Raw genomic sequence first — 22,975 nt, 5'->3', positions numbered from 1 at the left:
GCTTCGCGGCGGGGGGAGGAAAAATAAGATTGTGGCGCGGAGGGCACACTCACTACACGTAGCCTTAACTTTTGGCCCGCCTCCTTTACCCTTCTCTGCGCTGATCTGGCAAAAAAGCCTTGCAAGCTTCAGACACACACAGAGATAGAGATTTAAAAAAGCGTGCTTGCATCCTTTTGGCGGCTTGGCTTGTATCTAAGGCTAGAGAAGAGCCCTTCAGTGACGTCAAAACCCTATAGGGAGCCCTGGAGATGACAGGGGCTTGGGCGGGAGCGGAGTTTGGGATCGGTACGAAAGGTAGATGCAGCAAAGGGAAAGCAGCAAGAAAAGGGGCATGCGCGCGCCAGCTTGTGCGCGGGGGCGTGCAATTTCCTTTCAAGTGCGCGGCATAAGTTCATTCGAGCCCCAGGCCCGTTTTATTCCTCCTCGAGAGCAGGCAGGGCCCCGTCCGTCCGGCGACGCGGGACGGGGAGGCCTGCTGTTGCCCGCCTTCCCGGCCCCGAGCTGCCCGCCAACAGCATCGGGGAAAAGAGGCGAGTGGGAGGCGCCCTTGCCGGGACTCTCCCTCCCGCGCAAGGCCTTCCTGCTTTTTGCCGGCAACTCGGTGGCGCCTCCTTAAATCTCTGCCGTTAAAATGTGGGCGGGTGTTTCAAGTCAAAGAGCGCTCAAATGTTTTTCCTTTTCAAAAAAAGCTGATGCGGGGGGGGGGGAGGTGAGGAGAGAGAGAGAGAGAGAGAAGGAAGAAGAAGAAGGAGGAGGATAGAAGAAGAAGAAGATAGAAGAAGGAGACTGAGAAGCGGGGAAGCAGCAGCAGGAGGAAGAGCCGGCTTCCCTGGTCTGCGACCGGCGAAGGGCTCCTGCAGAGGGGGCTGCTTGCTTGCAAAGAGCCGGGCGAAGAGGGCGACCCCGGCAGGCGGTTTTTGCAGGAAGCTGCCTTTGCCTCTTCGCAGCCTTTTCCAGAGCGATGCGAGGCAAAGGCTCCTGTCAAAGAAGCGCGGGCAGCGGCGGTAGCTCCTGAACCGCCCCCCCCCCCCGGCACCTTTCCCTCCCTCGCTGCAGCCCGCGGTTGAATGAAGGCGGGGAAACCAGCAGCGAAGCGACGCCCGGAGAGAGGAGACACGGACGCTCCTCCGGCAGCAGCTCAGGAGATTCCGCGAGCCGAGAGAAACGGCGGCGACTCCTCTCCCGCGCGCGACTGTGCACAGGCTGGATATCGCTGGTGACCGCCGAGCTCCGCCCGAAGCATGCCGCCGACGGGTCCACGGAGCCCCCGTCGCCCGTGGTCGAGTGGCGTGGAGCGGGGTGACTCCTGCGCTTCCAGCAAACTCGGGGGAGGGAGGGGGCTGCAGGTCTGGCAGCTCCGGCTGCGGTTAACTCCTTCGCTGCCGCTGCTCGGAGGAAAAGCAGGTCCTGGGGGCTGATTTGTGCGACCCCCGCGAGACTACGAGTGGAGGTTCTTCGGCGGAAAGGAGCGCGCGTCGGATCTCGGGAGTCTCCGCTGGAAAGAACGGTGAGCCCTTTCCTTTTCCCCCATCTCCACTTCTCTCCCTCTCTCCTTCCCTCCCCGCCTCCACCTTGTTCTTCACCTTCTCTGCTTCTCTTCGCACGTTTCGCTTAGCGTGACCGTATTTCTCTGGCCGCGTATTACACTGGCTGCAAGGGTACATATCAATTTATTTCCCACTGGCCAAGGTCCTCCAGGAGGGGGGGGGAGCGTTGTGCGTGTTAGAGGTGCAGAGATCTGCTTTTCAAGCGGAGCTGCAGCAGTGTGCATCACGTGTGAACCCAAGGGGCGGGCTTTTGGCAAGGAGCTTTTTTACGAGTATTTACTACAAGGTCTACTCCAGAAGATTAACATCCCCACTCCTTCTGTCAGTTTCCGATGCCATGCCCGGCTAAAAAGAGCGAAAGTAATAATAATAACAATAAAAATTGCAAGCCCAAGTCATCTGCTCGCTGCCGATCGTCCACAAGGAATGGCCGAACCTTTTGCGAATGAGTTGGCGTCCGCAGCTGCCAGAGGGGACCTAGCGCAACTTACTAATTTGTTGGAAAATAATGTAAACGTCAATGCACAAAATGGATTTGGGAGGACTGCGTTGCAGGTTGGTATCCAGACGGACAGAGGCAATCTTTCGCCACTAGGTGAACTGGTTTGACGGGGACGCGAACCGTTTTTAAGAGGGGAGGAAAAAAAACCCCAGCATTTTTTAAAAAGCGAGTTGGTTGCCATATTTTATAACTTTAGCGGCTCCAACTCCCTAAAGTGACGTACTTTAAGTAAAACTGGTCAGTAATGCTTTTTAAAAAATCTCTGTAAACTCGTCCACACGTTAATTCGATTTTTTAAAAAAACAAAAAAAACCTTTTTTCTGGGGCAGGGAAGCAAGTGGCGGAGGGGGGAGGGGGAGGGAACGAAACCATCCGGGCTAGGTCGTGTTACAGTGCAGGTCGGTAAACACCTTCTTTCTATTCTTTGAAATCCCGATTATATGTTTAGCTTTCCAAAAGCGGGGGTGCTCTCTTGAGTCTTGCTGATGGGAGCGAGGTCAGTTTGGGGCTTCACTCTCTTGCTCTCTTTCTCTCTCTCCCCCCCGCGGTGATCGCTCCCCCCCCCCAAGTTTACTATCTCCACTGCATACCTAAGATGTACATTAAAATAGTTGGGCGATCTGAATCTCTGGATTATTATTTTTAAAGTGTTTTGCTGGATCGCTACGCGGCGAAGATTTCCTTGCCGTAGGTACCATCCTTGTATACACCCATTTCCAGTGTTTAGATTTAGAGGCGGCAGCTGGAGCCCTTCCAGTACCTAAAATCCTGGACCCGCTGAAAGATGTTTTCTTTTAAGAACATCGTATAACGGTGCTGAAAGTGTTACAATGCACGAGGGAAAGAAAAGTGTGTGTGTGTGGGGGGGGGGAACAGTCACGCAAGAGATGTGGAAACGTAGGTGAAAGCCTGCGACTTTTTTTTTTTTTTGCGTGCCAGGCAGAGGATCAAGAGTGCAGTTGGGACTACTGATTAGGCTTCTCAAAGAAAAGGGATTTGTGCTTTAAACTACAAAAAAGGTGATCCACTTTCCCAAGTATTGTCACATGTCCCATATGTTGGTGGGAGCTAAAAAAAATGAGAGAGAAACAGAACCCCCCTTTTGTAAGGGAGTTAAATAATAATAATAACCCTGCCTGTGTGCTATCTCCCCCCCCCTTACAATTCCTTTCAATAATCCTTAAATTATTTCCTTTTCTGAGAGGGATGGCAATGCCCAGAGGTCTTCTAGGCTCTTTTTCTTCTACAGACCTACAAATAGGAAAGGTTCAAGGCCCACAGGGCCGGAGGTTGTTGAGTAAAGCAGGGTGTGTGTAGGTTTCTGCCTCTAAAATGAATCTCCAATTTCTCTTCTAAGTGCAGAAACAAGGAGTTGTTGCAGGAGCAGATCACAACAATTGAATGGCACATTTTGCCATTTTAAAAAATAATTACAGGGGCATATTTTCTAGGCAGAGATGGATCAGGGAACTCTCTTGGCTGCCCTTGTATCTTTTCCAACACCCACTTTTTATTGCTCCTTCATCGTAAACAAGGATTTGACACACGCTACCAAATGTGCAAACACACAAACGCACACACTCCTCTAGAATAAAAGCTAAACATAGAAGAGGCTGACTGCTTATTTTCAGTATGTATAATCCCGAGAAAACTAGTGGGTGGATGATAGATTTTGAGAAAGTTGATAGTCAACACAGTCCCCAATATTGCTTACTCTATACCAAAGAAAGTGAAAACACACTTTGGCTTTAGTCTCTAGCTCATCCAGACAGCATTTCTTCACTATTATTTTCTCTGACCTTTTCTCCTTCCTCACCTTCTGCATTTTGAATTTGCATGTTTTAAAGCAGGCCTCTCTCTCTCTTTTAGATTTGGTCAATGTCAGGTTTACCCTCCTAGGCCTTTTCTTTCATATCTGTCCCCTTCCCTTGTCAAAACAACAGCAACCTTCACATCTGAAATGGTGTACTAAATGAAATTTGTTCCACATCCTGATCCTGCTTTCCTTGCTTACTTCAAATTGCACAAGGTGTCATAAGGCCCTGCTGAGTGAGAGTTTAAAATGTTTCAGAAGTACCTGTTGTGTTGGGGGTGTTGGGAAGCCACTCACCTTGCTGAGTGTTTTGCAAATACTTAACATTACTATTAATTTCCTGAAGACTTAGCAGTCCTCCTGGCTATTTGCAGCCCAGACCTGCCTGAGAGAAGTCAGATGATATACTGTACAGCAAAGCATGCAGGTATCGCCTAGTCAATATCCCACATTGTAGATGCCACTTCACACTTACTGCTGTTGTATCGTCTGGCTCTCACTACCCCACCCACCTTAACAAATTTTGGGCATACTTATTTTTACAGCTCTTTCCAGTTTTGTTTACTGTAAGTGTTCCCCCTTGTTTATGCTCAGAGTGGAAGGCAAAATTCCTTGCAGTAGAAAATGGTATGGAGCAGATAGGCAGACAGACAGATTGCTATTCCTTTCAAGAAGAGTGGGTAGAACAGAGCTGGGGGTGGGGGTAGGGTGGAATTGAAAGCAAATAAGGAACACATCATGCTTCAAAACTGGCTGTTCCAAAAAGAAAAGAACTTGACCGAAACATAACCTTCAATGTGTGATATTACAAAAGAACTGACTGCAATTTTTTCCCCAAGTCATTGTGAAGATTCAGAATGCCTGAGGGTTTCTCTGAACTAGGCAGACCTGCTCCTGTGCTGAAAAATATTATGCAGGTTCCATATTGCAATTTTTAAAATTATTTATTTTTTAAATAGCAATATCAGACTACCTTTGCCTTAGCAAGAAGTATGAATGATGCTGAATCATCAGAGCCATCCTTTTAGTGGCAGTTGGAGTGCTTTCACAAAAAGTTTTTAAAAAAGGGGGGGGCCTTTAGGGAAGCCAACAACTTTGTAAAACTTTTCCATTCAAACAAAGCCTAAGAATTTGAGAAATATGTTTGTCCCTCTCCAATTATTAGAGGAAACCAGGATGTGTGTTCATTTGCATTCTTGCAATTATAGAGATACCAAATGAAACTAAGATTGTGCACTCTTCCTTGGAATTAAGGCTAACAGTAGAAGACTCTTATGAGTAAAGACATTCATGAGGGTGCACTGTCAACAGGTGTAGCACACCTGCTGTTCTCAATTATTCATGTCTTGTCTTTATAATAAACAAACAAACTTTTTAGTCTAAAATATAGACCTAATAGGGTTGTGTTGCAGCTCACTGCCAAGGCAGGAGCAGAAGAGCTCTGTTCCTAGTACTGTACTATTCCAGCCCTCTCCTCTCATAATTGGAACTGACTTTCACCTTTAGTGGCTCAGTCTGACAGAGTTTCCTTTTGGGTCTGACTCCGTTTTCTTTATTTCCGTGTGTCATGGTGTCCGCCCCCCCTCCCGCAACCCCCCCCCAATAAACACATTTAAAGTAAATGCCCCAAAGCTTGCATTTCTATCAAGTCAGTGCAGTTCGATGTATTATCTCAACCTGCTTATGTGCCCTTGGCTTCTGATATCATCTGTTCTGATATGACTAAATCGCACTTGAAGGTTGTTAACAAGGGGGTAGGTGGGAAGAGTGGGATTATTGAATGCTTTCGTGACTCCCGACCATGGTGGGATTTTTTTGTGGTTTTTTTTGTTTTTTTATTACAATAAACCAACTGCTAAACAGACACTTTGTCCGCCCCACCTCATGATGAGGACAAAATATCAAGATGGGAAGCAGTTTTATCTCAAGACCAAGTTATTTTACTCAAGGAAACGGGTCTAGGGTACAAAACCCCTTGGGTTTCAGGAGACCTGCTCTCCAAGGCTGAGGTCAGCGCGCAGGGGCTGAGGGGAATCATATTGGCGGGGGAAACAGACGGAGGTTCCCTGAACGTTTTCGCCCTCCGCCCTCAGGATCCTCCGTCGAAATCATGTCAGCATGTTGCCAAGAAACACACACCCGCACATTTTAAGTAGGTCTGCCACTTAAATCATTCCCTGTTCTGCGTCAGCAGAGAGATCCCCTCCCTCGCGACTCTTCTGGGGTAGCCTATAGAATCCTTCCTAACCCTAAGAGGAAGGAAAATCCCCCCATCGCCTCTGTAGGATTTTCTCCTTTAATTTTGTTTTTCCCCCTTCCAGCACAGGAATTCTGAGGGGCAATGGTCACTGGGCAGGTGGAACTTCTCCATCACCTGCCTGGGGAAAGACTTGAGCCTCTGCCTTTCTCACCCAGCTGTTAAAAGCGGGCTGGGGCGGGATGGCATCTCTTAGGAAGGGAGACAGCTGAGCCCTGAGGACGGGGCAGTCAGGGGAGCTCGAAAAAGACAGCAGCTGGCGCCACCTTCTTCCATCGAATTGTATTCAAGGTGTAGGGAAGGCAGAGGAGGATAATCGTTAGGTGCGCCCCCCCCACGCCGCGAGCCCTCGACCCAATGAAATACAAATCGATAGGCTGGGTTTTCCAACCCAGGTCAAGCGACGGCTCTCTGAGGTAAGGACGCCCTAGGGTGCTGTGGTGAGGTACAGGCTCGCGTAACGTGTGAACGCAACTCAGTCGTGTTTTTTCTGTTTGTTTCCCTCCTCCTGCCCCTGTCTTTCCCGCCTTCTCCCGTCAGGTGATGAAGCTGGGGAACCCGGAGATCGCGCGGCGGCTGCTTCTGCGGGGCGCAGACCCGGACCTGAAGGACCGCACCGGCTTCGCCGTCTTGCATGACGCGGCGCGCGCGGGCTTCCTGGACACGCTGCAGACTTTGCTGGAGTTCAAGGCGGACGTGAACGCGGAGGACGGCGAGGGTAACCTGCCCTTGCACTTGGCCGCGCAGGAGGGCCACCTGCCCGTAGTGGCCTTCCTGCTGGAGCGCACGGCGAGCCGCGTGGGGCACCGCAACAAGAAGGGCGAAACCGCCTACGACCTGGCTCAGCTCTACAGGAGGAGCGCCGTCGCCAGGCTGCTCGAGGGCCGCGCAGGGAATTGAAACCCCTGGCCGTGCCTGGCTCGCTTGCTCGGACTCCGGCAGGAAGAGGGAGAGTTTCTGCCTTCCCTGCCCACCCTCTCTCGCCCCTTCTCCCCCTGTCCCGTCTCTCCGTTTTAACCAAACCACACCAGTAAATATTGTAGGTTTCCTTCCATTGCCGAAGTGGGGGTGATTTTCTTTCTTTCTCTGGAAGAAGAAGAAGAAATATCATGCCAGTAGCAGCAGCTTTTCTCAAAGGCGGGAGAATAAAACCGGCCTAACGGCAGGTCTCTCTCTCTCTCTCTCTCTCTCTCCTCTTAATTCTTTTTTTACTTGGTTTATTCCGTCCCTTAAAAAAACAACTCTCCCCGCCAACACAACTTGCATAAGTACCTTATGTTTGCAGATGACTTTCCTCTTTCTTCTTCTTTTAAAGATCTTTGAAAGTTTACTGTGATTTCTCCTCCCCTCCCCTGAATATAATCTTGCCTAACAAAGGTTAAAAGAATATGAAACAACACATGAAGGAGTGTGTGACATGTGAAAAGGGCTTCTTTGCCCAAAAGGGAGAGGGGAATAAGAACTTTGGTTGTGTTTAGATACATCTAGATATTTAACTAGATGGTGACACTAACAAAAGCTTTTAATTTTGTTTTTCTTGCGATTGTGGCTGCCACCCTAAACCATTTGCAGTGTGTATTCAGAAGGAAGTCCCACTGAGTTCAATGGGGCCAAATCCTGGATTGCAGCCTTGATTTGAAGAAAGTTATGTTGAAATCATTGGGATTTACTTCAGAGTAACCGTGTTTAGGATTGAGGTTTAGTGGGTTAACAGAGTGTGTCTCTGCTGGGGCAGGGGAGGGAGAGATGCAAAAACGTGTCTGGGTGTTTGTTTTAATGTCGAAGGTTCAGAAATTCATCAGAAAAAAGTATTTGTTTTTTATAGATTTGTTTATAAAGATCAGTTTTTCCCTCGCTGAATTTCACATGAATAAGGTTTTACCAATTTGCTTTTCACAAAATAATATGACCACAAACACACCAGTTTCGAAAACTGCCCTTGCAATATGGAGATTAATTCATAAGATTAGCTTGTGTTTACTGCCTTTTGGGGAGTGCTCCAAGAACTAGTCTTGTTTGGTTGAACACCATTTACTCCAGATAGTTCCATTTGTTCTCACATAATGAAGCCAGAACAAGAATGTCTTGTTATGGGTTAAGATTTGAAAACAGAGGTCAAAGCCTGCTTTTAGAAAGTCAATGAATCATCTTAAACGTCATTATATTGAATAAAAGCTGAAGGATTTAAAACATATTTTAAAAGCAAAAATGAGAAGGGGGGAAGTGGTTTAAAATGGACTGTTTTAGTTCTGGTTTTTAAGCTTTCCAGTAGAAAAAAAAGGAAGGGTGTTAAAAACATCTATTTTGCATAGGAATAAACTACAAAATCTATGAGAGTTTTATCACATATTTAAAATGCTCTCACTTCTCATACTGCTTTCTGATTAAACGCCTCAATGTGTTGCGAAGTTTGGAGCAGATCTGTTTTTATTTTCACCGTGTACAGCAAATAACTTCTTTTTTAAAAAAATCGGACATGTCGCAGGACGGGGTGTGTGGCCCTGTGAACGAAAGGACACATTGAAGGATGTGATTATCATAAACATGGGGGAATGTGGAAGTGTTTAATTCAAGATTTTGGGTTGCTACTTCCAAGAGCACAACATAGCCAGCTCGGTGTCGCTTTCCCTGTCTGCGAAACTGTAATATTAGGCTTCAGAAATTGGTGAGATTTTCCCCCTTCCCCATTTAAAAAATAAAGAGTTTTAGAAGTGGCTCGGGACAGTTTTGTTCTCTGCTGAAATGAGTGTCTTATCTGGACTGCACGAGCTTATTCTGCACTGAACCGAGGTTTCAGAAGGGTCAGATTAAAAAACAGCGAGTTCCACCGCTAATAAAAACAGCGACCTTTACTGCAAGCCAGAATTTAACCCAGTCATATCCTTTACTGAATGGTCTCTTTTTCTTGTGAAATCAAACTGTGGCCATTTAAAAGCAAACCAGAAGCCAAACCCTAACCCTGGATTTGCCATTTGATAAAGAATCTGATTTAAACAAAAAAAAAGGAGAGTTCTGGTCGGTTAAGCATGCAGCTGTACCAGGTTAATGAGCTTTAAAAGTTTTAGCTTTGGTTATCCAAAAAGCTAAACTATTAATATTCGAATCTGGTGGTATATATAGTGACAGGCCTTTTAACAAGCGACAGGAGTTGGCTAATGGTTTCAGAAACAAAACACATGGAGGACAAAATATAGTCATTGCTTTGCATTACTCGCAATTTGTTATTGCTTTGCATTATTCGCGCAAAAGAAACGTTATGAACACAGCGTGGTTTCAGAAATGAGTTTTACGGTTCCAGGGCTGTAAGGCCAGAAGAACAGGGACACTCATTTTCAAACAAGCAATAAAACCCCAAAGTTCCAGCATTATTTTTAGCCGACAAGAACTCTTGTCCTGGATATTGTCCGTCTAAAAGCAAAGAATGTGTATTTAGTCATGAGGACAGACCTAACCGACCTTTATAAAATATTGCAAAAACAATTGAAGATGTTAGGCAAAAAAGTGCTTTCCAGCCCAGTTCTTCCCATGACTACTCAGAAGTAAGTCGTCTCCTTGAGTTTAATGAGGTTTACATAAAGACAAGTGTGTACTGTATAGGATTGCAGTCTTAAGCTACGAACCCAAGAGGACTGCTGAAGGGTGAGTGGCAACGATCCTCAGTACCATGAACACTATTATTTTAAGAGCGCGTTTTGCCAAGTAAGCAAGTTGAAGCCATATTTCGCAAGCAAGCCTGCTTTCAATTGCACTCACTCCCCATTAGAGTATGTGCAGGATCGTGGCCTAAGAGGTGCTTATTTTAGCGTGCTGATCCTTGGAACCAAATATCCGACACACACACACACCCGTACACTGAAATCGAATACAAATACATATGTCTCGGGGTTAATGTTTAATAAACAGTCTAATAATACAGATAGGGATGAAGAAAATGTCAATTGGCTGCGATGCGCTGGGCGGAGGGGTGTGTGCGTGCACGCACTATAGCGTGTGCCTGCTACAAGATAACTCCTGTAGTCTTGGAAAGTAACTAGCAAAAGTTTCCATTAAACTTACTTTCAAGAAAGCACCATCAGGAAAAGCGTTTACAAACAGGACCAATAGATTTCCGCAGAACTTCCTTCCATGGGAGAGCAAATGAGGTCAGAAAAGTCCTGTGGACTCCTATGGCTTAGCCTTAGGAAGTAACTGGCATTTATTTCGACAAGATTTACTGCCAAGAAAGTGTGTTTGGGATTAGGGGAAGCTGACTTAGTGGGAGCAAGTTCATCCGAAAGCAACGCCACTTGCTTCTGAATACTGTACATAAAAGGATGGAGGTGCAAGTCAAATCTGAAGCGATTAAGGCTGGGTGCGAGTGTGCGTGGGAGTCAATACATGGCATGCTCCGGTAAAACGGGCAGCGATCCAATGCACATTCAGCACACATAGATCCCACGGGGTGCAAGCGCGCATAATAACGCTGCCCGTGTGGCATATAAAGTTCATGTCCAGGTTCCTGACAGGCTTGGCAATGGCAAGCTGCTCGATCACAAAACTGAAAACGTGCAGTTTCCCAAGCATTTGAACAAATCCACACAAACACACACACCCCTCGCCCTTCCTGGGTGCTCTCCGTCCGCAGAGGAGACGTGCGTAATTTTAGCGGTTCCTCGTCCCAGGTATGGCGCAGGAATAACAGCCAACAGTTGCCCGCCTATCGTACTGGCGCTCCTGAAGCCTGCCTCTCGCTTCCTGACCTGGAGATAAATCCGTTTGTATACACCTAAGTAAGCGGGTGGGGGGCAGGATCCCATCCCGTCATGCAAGGCCGGTTCCTTTCCTCAAGAGCCGCTCTGGCCCAGAGGCAAGGCGCTCAAAATGTCGGTGTTCACATGGCCTACGCGCCCGCTGCCGCGCGCGTCCTTCCCTCCTCTCGCGCCTCCTGGAGCGAATCTGCCGGCGGCGGCGGGCGGTGGTCGTGTGGCTTGTTGGCGCGAGGGCAGAAGACAGGGCCCACCCGCGACCCGTGTCCAGAAGCCGAGCGGCCAAAGGGGAGGAGAAGAGGCAGCTTCTGGACCGTTACTTTCCCCCCGTCCCTCCCCTTGACGGTTTCTTTCCCCTGCTCTTCCTGTCCAAACATTTTTAAATTTCCGCGCCTTCGCCGATAGTCTGGTTTTATTTATTAGGCTTTCTCCGCGGGCTTTGCCGGCCTTTCCTCCGCGGGCTTTGCCCTTCTGGTGTGTGCGGGACTTTCCCCTCCGCCCCTTGCCCTGCTGCGTGAGCGAGCTGCAGCCCCTTCTTGGAGGCAGGGCAGGAGAGACCCCCGAGGGAGAGAGGCCGCGCGCTTCGCCTCTGGCCTGGCCCACCTGGCTGCGAGGAGCTCCCAGGTCACCTCTGCAACCTGCTGCCACGCAAGATCAGCAAGAGGTTGTTATTATCCCCCTCCTGCCCTCGCTCCAAGCCAAGCCAAGCCAAGCCAAAGACGCCGGAAACTCTGAAGACGAAACTCCATCCCTCCGCCGTTTTCCTTCAGTAAAGATGCCGTGGAGGCGGTGTGCATTTGCGCACTTCTGGGAAGCGGGAGTTGCTCCTCTCTTCCTCCTGGGAAAGCCAAAACCAACTATTAGAGATGCCAGGCAGCGGCGGCGGCAGCCTCTCCTTGCTCGAGGCGGGTTCATCCCGTGGAGAGAGAAAGGAAGCAGCGTTGTATTCAGGCTTTGTGGCAAGTGAGGTACAGTATTCTGATTTTGGTTATTTTAAAGTCACTCTGGCTTTACTAATAATAATAATAATAATAATAATTTGACCTACAAACGTTAATATTGATTTGACATGTGAAATACGATGTAATTAAATTATAATATTACATGCCTATGAAATAGCAGCCATCCCTGGAAGTCAGGTCAACTTGCTTATGTCAAATTCTGCTCCCAGCATTAGTGCCAAGTTAATGAACAGCGGGGAACCCTCTCAGTTCAAATTCCAGATGAAATATGTTCTCTTGTCATTGTCACCACCCCAAGAAGACGATGCCCAAGTGATAAGTGCCAAATGGGGTGCTGAAAAGAATGGAGGGTGGTTAAAAATCTGTGAGATCTCATGCCAAGCCATTTTTAGAAAGCAACCTCAAAAAATATGATTCCAAGGCTTTTGCACCTTTGAATTACCTGGATGTAGTCAACATAGTTTTAGGTTTTGATTGTTGCATCACCTTTTAAAGTGAGAAACAGTGTTAAGAAGGAGAACATTATTAAATATGCACATTTCCATTCCCCTTAATGGCTTTGGGACTTGAGCTTCTCCCCAAAATCTAAAAAAATAGATTAACATCAGAGGGTAGTGCCTATTCTTTTTAAGGCACCAACGGACATAATGTTACATCTGGGGAAAATATTCAAAGCATGAAGACTATAAACTGTTGGGAAGAGAGGGTACCTATTCTCTTCAGCCTATCTTCTACCGCATTGCAACTGAGAAGTACTGTAAGCTCAATTGATTAATCCAGTGCTCCTAGTTAAATTTCATTTTCATTGAAGAATCAGTATTCTGGGGTTCCGATTTTTGCTACTTCTGAAATAACAGATTTAGGAAGTTTATCCAGCACAGCATTGGTGTTATTTTCTTATTTACTATACTATAGTTCAATAAAGGCAGTAATCATTTATGTAACATAAACCCTGGGGGGGAGGGAGATACAACCCAATCTTCAGAATTAAGTGTTTTATAACCATAAGGATTTTCAGCTAACGGATTCAAGGCATGGGAGGAGAAAGGTTGGTATTAAAGGTCAGTACTGGAGCGTGCTGATTTGCGTTAAGGAAATATTTAGTTTTACTGCAGTGCTGCAGCAGCTGACATTTGAAGAACTCTACAGTTGCCTTTAAGATGGTAAGCTCCACAACCTTGCAGTGTAATTCTTTTCAGAGTTTAGAAAACAATATAGTGTAACATGTAATTCAAATTTTCTTATCCCCCTGTTTCTGAAACTCAGAGCAAAAACAGTTATATTCAAGTAACAGCCATTTTACTGGAGCTTTAAGTAGGCAACACCATTTCAGGCCTTGAATTTTAAGTTTCCTGTTCAGTTTCATACTAAATGAAATAAATGGTATACATGGCATTTGGGCCCTATTTATGTCCTTGGCAAGGGCATTTTCTCCTACATGTGTGCTAGTACGGTACAAAGGTGATCCTGCATCCATTTTGCATGGTGACATCTTATATCCAGGACTATAATAGAGAGTGCATCTCGGCAGTATTGTATATTCAAATATAAGTTATTTCTATTTTGGGTTGTTGCTGAACAAGGAATGCAAGATGTTTGAAAAGTTTCCAGTGCTTAAGGGAGGAAAAGCAGAACTATTGGACTATTAATTAAAATTTCCTCAGTATTCCGTACAGTCCATTCTTAAACAGGTCTTCCAGTAAGAAAAATAAAGTTGGTCGGCAAAAGCCCAATTTAATAATAATAAAAAGAGCTTAATAGAATTTCCTCTTGATGGAGTTCTCAGTTCTACTTGTTCATATCTATCTCCTGGCAAACAAAGTCGCAAAAGGGGGTAAAGCACCTATTCGAGATCCAGATTCCTATCCTCTTCTAAGTGTAGTGTAGTACATTTTGAAGCCTGCCTTTATCAATTCATAATATTGATTACAACATGGATTAAGGTAAACAGTATTTTTAAGGTGATGATGGGGGGGGGGGGAAACGATGATATTTCTAATTTAGGTTAAAGCTCTAAGCATGTTTGCTTTTAGAAGCAAGTTCCATTAAAATAAGTGCCACTTACTTCCTATTTGTGTATGGAATCAGGTATTGGAAAACAACAATGGTGTTTTGAGTACATTAGGTACTTATTTACTTTAATATGTATCCCTTTGTGGCTAGAGACAAAAAGCAGCAGCTTTTACCGTAGTATGTTCATAGGTCTTTCCTAGAGGGGGAATAGTGTTGTCATAAGATATAATATGCCCAGCTCATTTTGGAATATAGTTATAGGTTCACAATTTGAATGAGAATTAAGTCACCTATAGCTCAGTTGGTGGAGCAAGGGAGTCTAAATTTCAGGGTCCTGGGTTCAAGACCCATGTTGGGCAAAAGATTCCTGCATTGCAGGGGGTTGGACTAGATGACCCTCATGGTATTTTCCAACGCTACAACTCTGTGATTCTATAACTGATGCCATTCACGGGAGCAGATATAGTTCTGTACTACTGTGTTAGTCTAAGAGACAAAAATAATAATCTTAGGGCAGCTTAAACACCAACGTTTATTGTACCATAAGCTTTCACGGACAAGAGATTACTTCATCAGATGAAGGCAGTTTTACCTTCTTTGTATACCACATGCACATAAATGGACCCCCCACAGAGAGAGGTACAGAGAAAAGAAAATGTAAACAGTCCTGTTTCATAGTTGTGCATGTATTGTTAATCATGTGATTTACAAGTGGCCAAATGTACACAAAGCAGTGCCCAGTGTATGTGGAAAAACACGGGAATAGTATTGCCAGTGGGTTTTTTTGGGGGGGGGGAGTAAGGAGAGGGTTAATAATAATAATAATAATAATAATAATAATAATAATTTTTTATTTATACCCTGCCCATTTGGCTGGGTTTCCCCAGCCATTCTGGGCAGCTTACAGCAAAATATTAAAAATACAATAAAACATCAAACCTTAAAAACTTCCCTGAGGAGTGAGGAGAGGCACAGCAAGGTTTAATGACCCCTTCTTGTATTTATTTATTTATTCATTATTAAATTACAAAAAGCAGTGCATTTTAAATATCACATACATATTGTACCTCATGATATAGTTGATAATAAACAGACCACAGCTGCTATCAAGAAACACATGTGGCCTGAAAAACATGGGGGCTGTTGGGGAACTTTCTGCCTTCCTAGTTGTCACCCCTGCCTGCACAAATGGGGCAGTGAACCTCATTCGGTACATTCTGGCACCCTCTAGAGCACCTGATAGACTATGATAAGCATCCCCATCTGCCCTTTGATTTAGAAGTCTGTTGCTGCATGTATTTCCTCCTGTATAGTTCTAGCTGCATACAATGCCATGTCGCAAACAAACATATCTGCATTTGGGTCAGGATAACACCCTATTGTGTAACGTTCATACAATATTTAGCTTAGGAATTTTCCTTCTCACTCTCATGTCAAAGCAACAGCTAGTTGAGCAAAAGAGATCACTGTATTGCTTGATTAGAAAGGCAGCCCAGACTGTTTTGGGTCAAACCCCAAACCATGTGCTAATCTCTGTGACTGTCATTTGAGGCTCTCTTGCAGGTGCTTCCAGTTTTTGAGATACTTTGCATGATTATTGGGGAAAGGGCCTTTTCAGTTGCAGCACCATGCCTTTCGAGTTCTTCCCTAGGGCCTACTTTTTTGTCTGTATTGTGCTGGGCAAATATATTTTCACTCTCCCAGGCCTTTTAGGCCTTTTAAGTCACAGTGAAAGGTTTTTGGTTTTTTTACTTGTTCTGTCCTATCAAGTTTTTATTTATATTGTTTCTGCTGTTTCTTGCTCTTCAGGATATTTTTTATAGTTAAGCACCATGTGAACACTTGTGTACTGAAAGTTTGGGACAGAAATTTAATGCAGTAGAAAAGAAAAGGAGAAAGGAATTATTATCATGTTAATATTATTAATTGCATTCAGAGACTAATTTACTGTGTTTCAGATGATGTCTATGAAAGAAAGGAACTGATGCTTAAATCCTAGCATTTTTGTTTTACACCAAAAGTTATTCCCCCCCCCCCGCCCATGCACACATGTTAACTCTGAGGAGCATTCACTTATTAAGAACTTGCCTTAAATGGTATTGTGGCCAAGACAAGGATGTTGCAAGTAGAACTCCCACCTGATGCTCTTAACAGTTCTGTGTGGTACAAAGCACTTCAAGTTAACTTTCTTGAAGTTAGAACACTTTCTTCCATTTTGGCAGGTTAAAAAAGATGCAGTTACAGGCGATGTACGTCAGTAGCTGAGATGTGATTGTCTTCTGCCTTATGAATATTTGGCTTACTGCTTTCTTTTCATCATACCTTACTTACTTGCAAATCTGTAAATAAACTATTTTAAAGATACTGTAAGATTTTTGCTCTGTCTCTTTTGAAGGAAACTGACTCTGGTAAGGCTGCCCAGTATGTCTCAGTGCTCAGGAAAGAGGAAGCAACATTATATTTTAAAATGAGTGCAGTTTCCCCCCTCACTCTGGTATATTATTCAGTTTACAGCTAAGGGAACACAATTGCCACAGTAACTTATGCACATGCTCTCACACACGTTTTCAGTTAACCTCTGTTTAGCAAACCTGCTTAAAAAGAATAATGATAATTAAAGAAGGTGCTTATTTAGGCCCTTTCCAAATCTTGTCATTGTATAATTAAATTATTGGACTAAAGTACTGTTTTTCCTTTGACAGAAGTGGGATACAAAACCCGTGCAAAATTATTTAATAGCATTTTAGACAAGAAATCTTAAACTATACCATTATTTTGAGATTATGCCAGAAAAACTTAAAAGTTGCCAAAGTGCTGCTAATAGCCTCAGCTGTTAAGAGTCATAATTAAATTAAATATTAGAACAAAGCAAAATATGTTGGTGGAATTGTGAAGTTTAAGATCTTTGAAGGCCCTTTCCATGAAAAAAATGTCTCTGCATAAATGGCAATTTAGCACCAGTCTCACTATGATTTTTAGATTAGGCACTTTAGATTGACTTTTAGTTTTAAGCAGGCTATTTGTCCCAGAGTTTCCAATCTTCACTCACGTTAAATCTTCACCAGCAAGAGAAAGTAAGTTTTTTATGGGTAACCATAAAATTGGCATTTCCTATTTTGACTCGCTTTTTGACTAGGCAACCTGAAATAACATTCTTTAATGTAATTTTTGGGCAACATGTTAAATTAAGGGTAAAACAAGGCTCCAAGCTGTCCATATCCTTTTCAAGTTTTGGGCCTTTGGAATGCAGTATCTTTCTACTGCTGTCAAGTTGCTATATGACATAGCATGTGCATTGTTTGATAAAGTCTCCCACTTTTGATTGTGCCTACATTTTAATGCAGAGACCAGCAAGACTTTGGAAAGCATTTGTGCTTCAAGTAAACAGATTCTGGGAGGAGCTCATGGTGTGCTGCTGCTGCTGCTCAGCCATGAAGAGGGTACAGACCTAGTCCCCTCTGCACCAGATCCCACCCTCTCCTCTCTCAAATCCCACCCTCTTTTGCAGAGGCAAGTGCTGACAATTGCACTCATCCTTCAGTCCTTGCTCTCCCTGGCAACATGCCTAGAAGTCTAGATCTTTGCAACAGAATGCACAGTGGGGGAGGGTGAAAACTCTGAGCAATTCCTATTCTGATTACAAGCTTTTCCTACATGTGATTAGTCAGAAATAATAGCCTAAAGTGTTGGAACTAGAAATATACTGTTGATATGAGAAGTATACCCTTTAAAAAAACCTGGCAAAGCAGAGGGCTCTTAATTTACTCAGTACCTGCTACTAACTGCGATGAAGATGATGTCATTCTCAGAATGTGACAAAGGGCTAATAGTATATGCAGTAAAAACAATGAGTCAACAGTTTCTATGCCCTTGAGGTCAAACCTTCCACAGATTGAAAGTAGCCTATTCTTTTTTTACACACAGGATTTGCAGTTATTAGCTACTGCATAATAAAGAAATGTGCAATGTCAAGATAACAGAAGAACAAAACTTTTTTTGTTCAAAGTAGAAATCCCTGAAAGTGTTTACTGTGACAAAAAAAGGAAAGAAGAAAACATTCAAACGTTTTAGAAAACGAATTCTTGAGCCTTTGCCTCTCAAAACAGCGCTAAGAAATGCTGTGCTTCGAAAAGCAATGATATACATATGCAGAGTTGCAATATGCAACCTCGATAATTCTGCGAACCCAACTTCCTATAAGGTGGAGAGGATCATTGTTGCTGTTTAAATGGCTTCATCAGCTCCATCTCTATGCGGGAATCTTCATAACTATCAAACAGAGCTTATGTTTTAAGCAGTACAGGGTAATAAGCTGCTCATTTCTGAGGATGTTTTTGATTATGGCCATTGGTTTTGGTTGCTTGAAAGACAGTTAACCTGTGAGTCTTGTCTGTGATGTTTACTTGGAAGCAAGTCCCACTGATTTCATTGGAGTTTACTTCCAGGCAAGATTGCGGCCTTGAATGTGAAAAATAACATCAAGTAATTGGACGAACCTCAATGCCTCATTAGCTTTTATTTGTAATAGACCTACCGGTATGTATTTGGTGAAATATTGTCTGTCTTTCGTATTACTGTAACTAAAATTTAACTAATTTGTTTAATGCCAATTGCACTCTTAATTTTTCATACCACCATAACAGAAAATAGGGATGGTGGAGCAAGACATTCAGAATCTTGCCTATACAGTACCGGCCTCTGGGTGTTTAGTTCTGTTTGTTTTTTGTTTTATACAATGCTTGTAAGGATTGTTCTGCTCTATAGTAGCAACTAGTAACTAAACTGAATGGACATATTAAAACCAAATGAAGGCACATTGGCAGCCATGTTTGTACTGTATACTGTTGAGTCCATTCTATCACCCTCGTTAATTTCTTTATGGCCTCTAGAGAAGCCACACTCAACTTGCTCCCAGTTAAAGCTTGCATTTTACAAAAGGTGGTGATATCTGGTCATGTCATGGCTCACTGACTTGCTTAAATAAATTGAATTCCCTGGATCTGTTCTGGTTCAAATCCCAGGCATGAACTTCACTAGCTGACCGTACAGGGTTCCTCTGATGATAAAATAAGAGAGCAAAAAGAAAGGTGGCTATAAATGTGTTGTTGTTTTTTAAAAGATTGTTTTGTCTGAAAATACTTAGTAAAATACTGCCCAATATGTACAACTCACCTAACAATATGTTCCAGTAATTTACTAAATGTGTACTCCAGAAGAACGATACCAGACGGTTATAACATGCTTTACAAATTGTTGCTGCCGATTTCCTTATCACTTAAAGTAGCTTTTCTTTCATTATTTCATTACAGATCGATGCTTTATTGAGCAAGGAATGAAATTTGAAAAGGTTGTTGTAACCACAGCATTGAAAAAAAAAACCAGCTCCCACAGTTTCATCGAAAGACAAATCCAATACTATTTGCCTCTGCTGCTATTTGTCAGGTAACCAAATTTATCAACCCAGAAGAGCCCAGGATTTCACTAGCTCAGATTAGCCAGGAAGGCCCATTTCACCCCAAATAGGAGGAAAAAAGATACCAGTTGTTTTGTCATAGCATCAGAGCCAGCATCTTTGTTCCTGGTCCTGCGAACTGCTGTGCCCATGAAGCAGCTCATGGGATTGTTGTGAAGAGATTTCCTCTTATAAATGCCACAGAAGGTGCCTGTGAAAAAAACACAGTAAAGAATCAGGCTTTCATTTAGCTGCTCAACTATGGTTAGAGAAACCTAACTTGAGCCATGCAGGTGTTAATGTTTGCATTACGTCTAAAAAAAGAAAGAAAAACAATCATAAAGATTCTTTGGCACCCAGGCCTAAATGGCATGTATATGGAACTAAAGTTCAGTTCACACAACCCTGGAAGCCCAGCAGAGTGGGGGCTGACTGAAGCAGCGTTACAGGGTTGCCCAAGGTACCCTTGTCATCAGAGTGCATTGCCATGAGTTCAGTTTGCCAACAATTTCATGTGGTGCTGTGCATTTCTGACTCATGACCCCAATATGTGGTGAAATCTCAGGAAAAAATGCAGCGCAGACCAGTTGCTTATTATTCCCTCCCCAAAGCGAAGTACCATTGATGAGTGGGATTTCCATAGCTCTTTGCTTTGCAGTTTGAAAAGAGTATATTCATTGCAAATATATATATATAACTTTTCCTCTAGTTTTCAACACTGTGACCAAAGGTCTGGGAGATTACTACATCATATTTCACATCCTTTCTCACTTTTGTACATCTATATTACTGGCCAATATGAAAACCCATTTGGATTTCTTTTTAAAGGGCAATCTTCTCTAAAGACAAGTGTGTGCTTTCCTATACATTCCCTCTCATAATATTTATTTATTATTACATTCATGTACCATCTAAAGATGGTGTACATGGTTGTCCTCCTCCCTATTTCAACCTCACAACAACCCTGTGAGGTAGGTTAGTCTAAGAGATGGTGACTGGACTAAGGTTACCCAGGGAGCTTCATAGCTGCTGTTTGTCTTTTTAAAAAAGAAAAGGAATTAAATTTTCTTTTAGTTTTGAATTATTTATTAATTTTATGTGCATTTTCTTTCTTTTTTTAAAAAAAATCAATACGGGGGGTGGGTGGGAACAGAGCCTAGCTCTTGGAGATAAGTCATTTCAAGTGAATATGATTCTGATCACAGCTATGCTATTCCCTGTTTTGCTGCTGTTATGTGATAGAGAAAACAAGAGAATACACAGTACAGTATATTATTTGGACCTTCTCGGTAGTGGCACCCGCCCTGTGGAACGCCCTTCCATCAGATGTCAAGGAAATAAGCAGCTATCCTATTTTTAAAAGACATCTGAAGGCAACCCTGTTTAGGGAAGTTTTTAATATTTAATGCTGTATTGTTTTAACATTTGATTGGGAGCCACCCCAGAGTGGCTGGGGAGACTCAGCCAGATGGGCGGGGTACAAATAATAAATTATTATAATATTATTATATAATGCAAACACCCACAGTGCTTTGTAAGATTCATTTTTATGCTTGGTTACTGTCGATTAACAGTACACTTGTCACATAAACTTTAATGTGTTCCTGCATCGTATTGATATATTTTTTTAAAAGAAGAGTATGCCACTTTGAAAAAAATGCTTTTCAGATAAATTCAGATAAATGCAGGCTATAACAAAACAAACATCTCAAATCGATTAATAACGTAAGAAAACTATGTGGACCAGACCACTGGCCTACCTAGTTCACATTCCAAGAGGCCAAATAGATGCCTCTGGGAAGACCACAAGCAGGACATGGGCAGAATAGCAGTCTCTTGCTCATGTTCGCCAACCAGCAACTGGTATTCAGTTGTGTACTGCCTCTGTTAATGGGTGATATATAAACAGGTAGTGATGTTTGTGGTGGGGCAGACTCATGCTTCAAACATGGCAGCGCTGCAGCTTACCTGGATGTGCTGTGGGGCGGCCAGGTAAGGGCTACACAGGTGCACCAGTGGCAATGCTGGATTGGGCAGTGGCAGCCTCTCTGGTGCAACTGTGCAGGTCCAACCTCACTTGAGTAAGCAGCTGTTCATGCTGGTTTTGGGAGGATGGCTCCATTGCATCACATGTGCTGTCACTGATGTAGCCCTTACGACCAGTAGCTATTGATAGCCCAATCCTCTATGAATTTTTCTAATCCCCTAGTACAGTGGTACCTCTGGTTAAGAACTTAATTTGTTCCGGAGGTCCGTTCTTAACCTGAAACTGTTCTTAACCTGAAGCACCACTTTAGCTAATGGGGCCTCCTGCTGCCACCGCGCTGCCGGAGCACGATTTCTGTTCTCATCCTGAAGCAAAGTTCTTAACCCGAGGTATTATTTCTGAGTTAGTGGAGTTTGTAACCTGAAGTGTTTGTAATCCGAGGTACCACTGTAAAGCCAACCAAGTTGGTTTTCATCACTATACTTTGTGTGAGTGGATTCTGTGCAATGTGAGAAGAATTATTTCCTTCTGACTGTCCTGAGTTTCTTACTGTTCAGCCTCATTGGATGATTCTGGCTTCTAGCATTATGTGGGGGGAAGATAAACTCTCTCAGCACCATGTGCAATTGTACTGTACTGTATACCCATTTATCATGTCCATTTGCCTTTTTGTGCAAAATCCTTTTTTATGTATGGAGATCAGAACAGTTGGTCATTCCTCCACAAAGAACTGAATAGTAAAAGAAATTCCAATAACTGCTAAATATTAGCATAAGTCATTTTGGAAACTTTTAGAAAAAACTCATTTGAGCATCTCTAAAACATTTGGTGTGATGTTGCTGCTGTTTTATAATATAGAACAACCATATTTATTCCACTGTAAAAAACAGGAAAGGAATAAAATAGCACAAAATGAGAAAGGACATTTTGTATTTTGTTTGAATCTATTTGGTTAAATGCTAGTGTGTACAGGATCGTGGCCTTAGTGATTACATTGGTTAATTAATATTTATTACTTTAGTGGTAGCAATTGTTTGGATGTCACATGGAATATAATTTTGCCAGAAAAAGCCATCTAGAAGTTTTTTTGTTACTTAGTTTAACAAGAGAAAAAGAGTTAACTTGGTGGCCTTTGTAAAGAGTACATTACTTCAGAAATATCTTGCTTTTCTAATACAGTAACCCAATATATTTTATGTTATGTGCTTTTAATTGCATAGAGTATGTACTCATTATTAACCTTTGAGCCATATTCTCTTTTTTAAAAAAAATAAAAAACCCTATACAATGCCTTAAAAAAATACTCTGGAGGTTAAAATAGCAAGAGCTGTATACAATATGCCCTTTCCCCTTCCTTGAAGCATAAAAAACCTATTTGTACTTGAACTGAGACACCAGTGTAGTTGCTTATTAAACCACTAAAGCTACACAAGCTAGAGGAAAGTCTAAGAATCAGGGTTTCACACACTGTCTGCATGGATTGTATAATCTCAATAACACAATTGTGTTCTGTTTGGCAATTGTGTCAAATGAAGAAATGTGCTATTGGGAATCTAGTAATGACAAAAACAATAGTGAGCCATATGGCAGATTGTTTATATTTCCCCAGGGCACGCAATAGCTATATTTCTGACATACACACAAAGACTGTCTTTTCAAGTGAAGAAATAAAAAAGAGCAGATTGTGAAAAAGC

The 22,975-nt window shown here is 43.2% G+C and overlaps 2 protein-coding genes across 5 annotated transcripts in view; both read left to right on the top strand.

The window, feature by feature from the left end:
• Nucleotides 1-1,770: 1,770 nt before the first annotated feature.
• CDKN2C (cyclin dependent kinase inhibitor 2C) lies at nt 1,771-8,836 on the top strand. The gene is made up of 2 exons (XM_035124241.3): nt 1,771-2,105; nt 6,663-8,836. Exons 1-2 carry the CDS (start codon nt 1,977-1,979, stop codon nt 7,020-7,022), a joined length of 489 nt encoding a protein of 162 aa, XP_034980132.1. The 5' UTR covers nt 1,771-1,976; the 3' UTR covers nt 7,023-8,836.
• A 2,128-nt stretch (nt 8,837-10,964) lies between these two features.
• The window catches only part of LOC118089119 (uncharacterized), a 36,512-nt gene continuing 24,501 nt past the window's right edge, over nt 10,965-22,975 (top strand). For 2 of the 4 annotated variants that reach the window (XM_088674068.1, XM_088674066.1), the window contains exons 1-2: nt 10,965-11,835; nt 19,152-19,284. The gene's annotated coding sequence lies outside the window, so the exon portion shown is untranslated. The remainder of the gene's footprint in view (nt 11,836-19,151; nt 19,285-22,975) is intronic. The other 2 variants (XR_015951043.1, XM_088674067.1) reach the window with 2 other exon arrangements.

The sequence above is a fragment of the Zootoca vivipara genome, chromosome 7 (assembly GCF_965207765.1).
Source record: "Zootoca vivipara chromosome 7, rZooViv2.hap1.1, whole genome shotgun sequence".
Taxonomy (NCBI): domain Eukaryota; kingdom Metazoa; phylum Chordata; class Lepidosauria; order Squamata; family Lacertidae; genus Zootoca; species Zootoca vivipara.
This window is presented reverse-complemented; position numbering and strand designations above follow the sequence as displayed.

Excerpts from the sequence above, each read along its gene's own strand:
- CDKN2C (XM_035124241.3), top strand. The coding sequence starts at position 1,977 with ATGGCCGAACCTTTTGCGAATGAGTTGGCGTCCGCAGCTGCCAGAGGG. Across the intron at positions 2,106-6,662 it reads TTGGGAGGACTGCGTTGCAG|GTGATGAAGCTGGGGAACCC; the intron begins GTTGGTATCCAG and ends TTCTCCCGTCAG.